At 41.1% G+C, this 8,696-nt stretch overlaps 1 protein-coding gene across 1 annotated transcript in view; it reads left to right on the top strand.

Moving 5' to 3' along the window:
* The first annotated feature begins 617 nt into the window (after window positions 1-617).
* Window positions 618-8,696, top strand: part of CD163 (CD163 molecule) — a 30,548-nt gene continuing 22,469 nt past the window's right edge. The window contains 4 exon segments of the mRNA XM_043561911.1: window positions 618-778; window positions 1,906-1,992; window positions 3,225-3,545; window positions 6,788-7,108. Of these exon segments, the coding sequence (XP_043417846.1) occupies window positions 748-778; window positions 1,906-1,992; window positions 3,225-3,545; window positions 6,788-7,108 (760 nt within the window). The 5' untranslated portion in view covers window positions 618-747.

Below are 8,696 nucleotides of genomic sequence, written 5' to 3'. Positions count from 1 at the left end.
ATCTACACAAAATTATTCATTCATACCACATTTGATTATGGTAATAGTATTCAAAGTGCTTATAATGATAAAACATTATTTAATTACACTTTGCTTGTTTCCCTTTAGCTTTTTGGCACAACTTGACTGCATGACTGTCCTTTTGGTTTCTTTTTTCTTTTTATGTTTGTTTGTTTTTGAGACAGAGAGACAGAGCACGAGCAGGGAAGGGGCAGAGAGAGAGGGAGACACAGAATCAGAAGCAGGTGCCAGGCTCAGAGCTGTCAGCACAGAGCCTGACACAGGGCTCCAACCCACAAAGGGCGAAATCGTGATCTGAGCTGAAGTCGGACGCTCAACCGACTGAGCCACCCTGGTGCCCCTATCCTTTTTGTTTCTACTGTATTTGTCCAAAACAAAGTACAGAAATATAAATATGCGTTTCAATAACAACAGTCCATGAGTTAATATTTCCCCTTAATTTTTGTAAATCCGTAGTAAATATTTCTCAATTTCCTTTGGTTGTTTCATGTCCCATACTGCAGAAAACATGAGTATGAAAGGGAACCTCAGTCTTTTGAATGACTTCCCTTTTTTGATTGACTCCACCTCCTGTTATGTAGCCTTTCTGGATTTGTATGTGTGTGTGTGCAGAAGTGAGATAATGTTTTAGAATTTTTAGCGGTCCTCTTCTTTAGCAGAACACTCCTAGGGAATAACACAAGAGGATTCAGAAAGCGTTCAAACTTTGGACTGGACAAACTCAGAATGGTGCTACATGGAAACTCTGGACCTACTGGTAACATTTCTTATTTATTCCCCATTTACCTTTTAATGTAACATAAAATGATTCTGGCAGTCAATGGGTCTTACATGATAGTGGCTGGCATCAGTGAGGGATGGGAAATGGACATGAAGCTTCCATGGCAGTAACTTGTGTCTGCCATAGATTCAAAATTGAAGGTGGGAGATAAAGATTAGATTTGGCATCCATTTCGTCAAACCGCTGAGGTGAGACTCAGAAAGGGGCTGAAATGAACTGAACAGTATTGAGTCTGGAAACAATGGTTAGAAAAGATAGAACGCGCTGGAATGAATATTGATTGAAAGTTCATCACCTAGAGGAACTTTACAATAGCATCCCTGCGTGTTGAAATCTGCTTTCTGATTTCTATGAATGTGCTAAACTCATTTAGCACTTTTAATTTTTTTTTCAGAGCTTTTTTATCGAAGGATAGCATGCCACATGAAAGCATGAGTCATAAGCTTACAGTTCAGTGACTTATCCCAAAGTGGGTGCTCCTGTGTTGTTACCAAAGCATTCGGACTTTTACGCAAGTGTTGGGTTAGAGTACGACTAAGAAGTGAGAGTGATAAAAGCTTTAGAGTTTTACACTCTATACAATATTTTGGTTTTTCACAAAGAAACATGGCCACTTTATTCCATTAATGTTCAGCTACTCTTTAGCAGGCAGTATACCAGGTATTGGTGAAACAGCGCTGAACTTGATAGGTACAATCCATTCCCTCATGGAACTTTCCACCTAACCATCTGGATCAAGTGGGCTTGGAGACGGGGACCTCTGTAGTTGAATATTGTTTTGTGCCTGTGGAGGGAACTGCTCCCTGCTAAATTTCACAGATGGTGTTTTGATTTTCCAGGTCTTAAAGTCTGCTTTTGAAATTCTTCTCCATCCTCAACTTGCTTCCAATTCCTCACCTCTGGGTTGCCTATCAACATGAACAGTTTCAAAGCTTTTTCATTGAGACTGTATGATTCTGGGTGTGAATGTGTCCATTCCGCCTTGCCATTTTGAAGGAAAGGTTCTTTGTCTTGGTTGGACTTTCCTTGTTAATCTCAAAATTCTCCAAAGTCTCTTTGGGAAGACAATACTGTTGTCCTTTTTTTTTTTTTTTCCCCCATAGACTTTAGAAGATGGTTTGTTCTCTTGAGTCCCTCCACTGTGGCTGTGGTCTCAGTTCTCAGTTCCTGCTTGATCACCAATTCTCTTGGTGAGTGCTTTGTCAAATTTACTTGCAGTCTTAGCCAGTCTGACAAAAATTACTGAAAAGCAAACAATTCTCCTGAAGGCTGAACAGCATCTAAAAAACACACTTCATGATTTCAAAGGGTCAGATATTAAAAGTACAAAGTAAGATCCTAACCACATGACATCAAAAAAGGAACAAAATATTAGCACACTTTCCCCCAAAATAAAATAAACTGTTACATGGGGGGGGGGGGGGGACAGTGCATTTTGTTTAAAGATTTGAAATAATGTCTGCCTAACAAAAGAGGGAATAGGGTTTTTCTGGAGAAAAACCTCAGAATTATTGGGATGAAATGGAATTTTCGGAACACTTCAATAAATTCAAATGCCAAAGTTTACCTAAAAATGTACTGAGGGAGGTCAGATATATATGCGTGAGAGCACAGATTCTTAGGTTATTTAAAATAATCATAGGATGGGAGCTGAGACATTTGGGAGGGGTTGGGAGGGAGAAGGGATTATTTTATGGTAGGAGACAGTAGGAGAATATCTCCATCTCAATTTCCATTTAAGTAGAAAAGTTTTGATCAGATTGCGCGTAGTATTTTAAAAATTCATGGTGTTTTACATATATGTATACAATGGGTGTTAAATTCCTTATGACTGGTCTCTTCATCTTTGCCATCTTAGGAATTTGGAGAAACTTACATGGCTCATCCCTATACAGTTCTGAAGTATCCTTTTTTTTTTTTTTTTTTCCAACGTTTATTTATTTTTGGGACAGAGAGAGAGACAGAGCCTGAACGGGGGAGGGGCAGAGAGAGAGGGAGACACAGAATCGGAAACAGGCTCCAGGCTCCGAGCCATCAGCCCAGAGCCTGACGCGGGGCTCGAACTCACGGACCGCGAGATCGTGACCTGGCTGAAGTCGGACGCTTAACCGACTGCGCCACCCAGGCGCCCCTGAAGTATCCTCTTTTAATAGTAAACTTTCCGTGGAGATTATGCAAGTTGACATTATAAAGAACATCAGAATTGTGTTACTTAGCTTTACTGGTTTTAGGTCATTACTTTATCTGAAACCTGTGATGCTGATATGTGTATTCCCAAATAGCATTCTCCTATCGTACCGTGGATGAGGCCAGGCATGTTTCTCCAATTTGGCTTTGACAAATAAATAGTAATCGAAAGAATACTAATTTTCAGCTTGCTCTTTGGATCCCGACCAACTGCTGCCTTTATGCATTGTTGCAGGAGAAGCGGAGAAGGAGCTGAGGCTGGCGGACGGTGAAGACAGGTGCACTGGGAGAGTGGAGGTGAAAGTCCAGGAGGAATGGGGAACTGTGTGTAATAATGACTGGGGCATGGATGAGGTCTCCGTGATTTGTAGGCAGCTGGGTTGTCCCACTGCTATCAAAGCCACTGGATGGGCTAATTCCAGGCCAGGCTCTGGACGCATTTGGATGGATCATGTTTCTTGCCGAGGGAATGAGTCCGCTCTCTGGGACTGCAAACATGAAGGATGGGGAAAGCATAACTGCACTCACCAACAGGATGCTGGTGTGACCTGCTCAGGTAAGACTTGCAAAAGTCCAAGCCTCCGGTGCCTGGGTGGCTCAGTCAGTTAAGCGACCGACTCTAGGTTTCATCTCAGGTCATGATGTAGAGATTCATGAGTTTGAGCGCTGTGTTTGGCTCTGTGCTGACAGGGGAGCTTGCTTGGGATCCTGGCTCTCGCTCTCGCTCTCGCTCTCGCGCTCTCTCTCAATCTCTGCCCCTCCTCAGCTTGCACGCATGCACACACACTCTCTCTCTCTCTCAAAATAAATAAATAAATATTTTTAAAAAGTCAAAATCTTGACATGAAATGCTCTGTGGGAGGAACCAATATGTAGATGGGTTGAAAACGAAAAGGGGCCAGTTCGCTGTCTGTAAGTCCTCAGTCCATGTATAAAACTACCCAATCCATTTCCAATAGACCAGAAAATGCAGACAAACCCCCTAAAAAAAGAAAAAAATCAAAAGATTCTGAACACTGCAATCGACGAGGAAGTGACCAGTTTTAATTTCATGGTCAGTAAACCTCCTATGAGTTTCTACTCCTTACATAAAAATATCATGATATCTAAGTTAATTCCTTGTCCTCTTTCTCAGTGACACACTGCTTTCATGCATTCACCTTTTTGTCCATTAACTGCTAATCGACTTATTGGATCAAGAAATAAATATTCCTAGCGCTAATCCTGGAGGAAGGATGTTTTGCAAAGTATTATTGCTTTCTCCGGTGCACAGTGCTGTTCATTTCATTTACATGGTGGTTTTAATTTGCAAAACATTTCGTAAACTTTATCTCAGTTGACCTTACAATAACTCAGAAAGTTATGGGTCAGACCTTTCTGCTGACAGATCCCAAGCTCATATTTATGACCCAATTCAGATTCCTGGGCTTCCCATTTCTCCTTGCTCATTTCACTGGCTTTTATCAACTCTCTCACCTCCTAGCCTCTTTCTTAGAGACCATCTCCTCCACGGGACTGGTTTTAAAAAGGACTAATCCCTATGCAATCATTGTGGTGTACGTGAGCAAGACAGGCTAGGATCTAGAAAAGTGAGGGACAAAATTCCAACTCAGACACTCGTTAATGTTATTTTGTTAAACATTTCTGAGCTTCAGTTTCTGGAAACTCAGTGCTTAAAACATGTGGAGCTACTGGTCTAGTAAGTGGTAAAAATTAACTTTAGTTTCTGCATAGCTCACTGTTTCTCATTACTTGACAACTCAGTTCTCTTTCTTTTCCTTCCTTCCTTCCTTCCTTCCTTCCTTCCTTCTTTCTTCTCTTCTTCCCTCCCCTCCTCCTCCTCCTCCTCTTCCTCCTCCTTGTCTGCTATCAGTAATCATTATGGGGGAAGATTCAGAACAACAATAGTAACATCTACATCGAGCATCTACAGCAAAGTTAAAAATCATAATAAATTTTGCCAGGCTCTCACTATATTGCAATACAGAGCTGAGTGTTTAAGCTGAGACCCCAGTGCAGCTTTTAACTCTTGTTTTCAGTGTTTTATACTTAAGGATAGAACTAATCAGATTTGCTTTTGGAAGTTTACACAGCTAAAGCTCCAACTGGTGCACGCCTAGCCACTCAATGACTCCCTAGTTTCACAAGTTTTCAGAACCCGTATTTCTGAGATTTCCCCACCCTGACTAATGCTCAATCCTCAATGCTCTGCCTCTTGGGAGATTTTGCTATTATCACACGCACTGGGACAACAGAGTATAACAGTGAAGACAATAAACGCTGGTGTTAGACTGCTTTTTCTTTTCACATCCTGGCTCTACTCTCTTCTGGGTGTGTGATCCTGTGACAATTAGGCAAATTGAGAATGTTCTAAGTAGGGATAATGGACAATTAGGATCCTTACATGGTGGGGGATTTTAATCTTTTAAAGACCAACTAACAACTAGGATTTTCATCTACACCTGCTTGCCAAAGACGATGTTTTACAGATTAAAATTTGCTTTCTGTTTTGTTTTGTTTCCTGTGACAATTAGGCAAATTGAGAATCTGTGAAGGAGGGGTAGTGGAAATAATATATAATGCCTAATGCTGTGAAGAAGGTAGCATCTATGATACATCCGGGACACCACATGCCTATTTTAATTGCCAATTATTATTTTTCTTACTATAAATTGTCAGGATAAAAAAATCCTGTTAAGCAGAGGTCTTTGCCTGGTATTTAGAGCTTTTGAAAGTGGGTTACTTTCTCAAAAAAAAAAATCGGATCTAAACATTTTGTTTAAGCACAGATTTTGTTTTTCGGATGTCCCCGAATTTCATCCCAAATCTCCTTTTCTTGGGTATTTTAGTTCTCACAGAAAAATCTAGGGAAGAGTGTATAGAGAGAATTTTCTTTATGAGAAAGCTGTTCTTTGCTAAAAATGGTACCAGATGCGTTGGGGAAGGGGGTAAAAAAGCTTTGATTCAAACAGGATATTGGTAGGAAATGAATTATTTTGATTTATTTTTCCTCAACTTTTATTAATTTGGTGTACCAGAGGATGCTTTTGCAAACCGTTGCGCATGCTCATGCATTTTTGTTTTTCACTTTTTCCTGTTTCTAATCTTCATGCTCTCAACTGTTGCTGATAAAGCAAGATTAAAATCAAGATTTCAAATGTTCAACAAATGACCAGCTTGCCAGTTTTTGCTACTTTGTTGTATGGACCAACTTTATTTTTTCTAGTCTTTTAAATAGGTGTTTGGAGTCAAATTTGTCTATTCTACATAAAAGAGTGTGTGTTCTGTCTTAATCCTGGAGGGAAACAAAACAAAACAGAAAGCAGATTTTAATCTGTAGAGCATCCTCCTTGGTAAATAGGTATAGATGAAAATCCTAGTTGTCGGTTGATCTTTAAAAGATTAAAATTCCCCACTGTGTAAAGATGGGCAGCGTCCATGGGGCGCCTGGGTGGCGCAGTCGGTTAAGCGTCCGACTTCAGCCAGGTCAAGATCTCGCGGTCTGTGAGTTCGAGCCCCGCGTCAGGCTCTGGGCTGATGGCTCAGAGCCTGGAGCCTGTTTCCGATTCTGTGTCTCCCTCTCTCTCTGCCCCTCCCCCGTTCATGCTCTGTCTCTCTCTCTGTCCGAAAAATAAATAAACGTTGAAAAAAAAATGTTTAAAAAAATAAAAATAAAAAAAAAATGGGCAGCGTCCAAAATGAGGCACCATTTTCAAAAACAGCATCAAATCTCAAGTATCCAGAGGAAGCTCATTTCCTAAAATCACTTCTGAACTCTGGTTCTTTCCTCTGCTCCAGATGGATCCAATTTGGAGATGCGGCTGATGAATGGAGGCAACCAGTGTTCTGGAAGAATAGAGGTCAAGTTCCAAGGACAGTGGGGAACAGTGTGTGATGATAACTTCAACATAGATCATGCTTCTGTGGTTTGTAAACAACTTGAATGTGGAAGTGCTGTCAGTTTCTCTGGTTCAGCTAATTTTGGAGAAGGTTCGGGACCAATCTGGTTTGATGATCTCGTATGCAGTGGAAATGAGTCAGCTCTCTGGAAATGCAAACACGAAGGATGGGGAAAGCATAACTGTGATCACGCTGAGGATGTTGGAGTGATTTGCTTAGGTAAGGACTGATCCGGGTCTGTTCTGTTCTTCATGAGAGGACAAAAGAAAGGGGGTGAGAGTCTCAAAAGCTCGAACTCTTAAAACCATAATGAAGCCTGCTTCCTTGATCACTTTATTGCCTAATTTCTGGTTCCTGATCTGAAACCTGTGGAGTTTTTACCGCAGCTGAAATGAGGCTCCCTGCGTTAGCGGGGAAGGATGAACAGTGAACCTGAGGTCCAAGTCATGAAGCTAGAAGGAGGTGTTTAGAGAATAATCCAATCATCCTCCCTCTTCCCCGTACCACCCCCAACCCCTGCCAAAAAAAAAAAAAAAAAAAAGAAGAAGAAGAAAAGAATTAAGGAAAAAAACAGCTTAATTAGCACCTTGTGCTTTGTGGATGAGTTTTGAAAAGAAATCACACCCCTTATCGTCCTCTACCTGCAGAGGGTTTAGCCACATTAAAACCCACCCCTTCCCAAATATTAGTTCAAATTCACAGAATCAAATGATAAAAATTAATCTGGTTTTCTATTAAGACCTCCTTGATGCTAGTGCTACGGTACAAATAGGTTCTGTGTCTATCTGGAGACTTTCATGTTCCATGCTTACTCAGGGCAAAGGGACATTGGATTTGCATGTACAGGAATGACACTCTCCTTTTGTCACTTGAGTTCTTATGTGGAGGCAGACCTAGTAGGTCTTGAACCCCAGAGAACATTTAGAAAATATAGTAGAGTGAAGATGTCCCTGTATTCACCAGATACCTCCCCCCTCCCGGCCCCCCCTTTTTTTTTTCAAATGAGGAAACTCAATTCAAACCAACTTTAAGGAAAGAGAATACTGACTCCGGAAACTGGGGAATCCACGAGGTACAGTTGGCTTCATGCATGGCTGGATCCAAACACTGAACCAATGCCATGGGGGTTTTGGTTTTTTCCTTCTTAAATTGGCTTTTTTTGTTGTTGTTGAAAAACATGACCATCTATTGTTCGGGCCATAAAAAATGGGACTCCTACAGAGAAGATAGATTTTGTTAGCTGAAGAAAGCGAAAGGGATATGGGAGAGAAAAAAACCACAATGGTACCTCCCATTACCATTTACCCACCAAAATCCTTCTAGGTCCTCGACCAGTACATTTCTTCTCAATACTGAGGAATCATAATAAACAGCATTGTGGCAGCAAATGCTAAAACCACCAGAGGAAAAAGGCAATTTGTTTATTGTAAGATACCACTCAGAATCAAGTTCTGTTCTTTGAGGATATTGATTGGGGGGAAGGTGAAAGTAGTCATGATGAGGTCCCTTTTCTCTTTGCTCACTTTTGGACTGAGGAGCTGGTCCATCTATCAGGTCCATCTACCAATGGACACTTGGGCTGCTTCCATAATTTGGCTATTATAAATAATACTGCAATAAACACAGGGGTTCACGTGAGTTTTTGTATTTTGGGGGATAATACCTAGTAGTGCCATTACTGAATCATAGGGTAGTTCTTTTTGTTTTTTGAGGAACCTCCATACGGTTTTCCACAGTGGACCAGTTTGCATTCCCACCAACGGTGCACAAGGGTCCCCTTTTCTCCACATCCTCGCCAACACTTGTT

The sequence above is a fragment of the Prionailurus bengalensis genome, chromosome B4, assembly GCF_016509475.1.
Source record: "Prionailurus bengalensis isolate Pbe53 chromosome B4, Fcat_Pben_1.1_paternal_pri, whole genome shotgun sequence".
NCBI lineage: Eukaryota > Metazoa > Chordata > Mammalia > Carnivora > Felidae > Prionailurus > Prionailurus bengalensis.
This window is presented reverse-complemented; position numbering and strand designations above follow the sequence as displayed.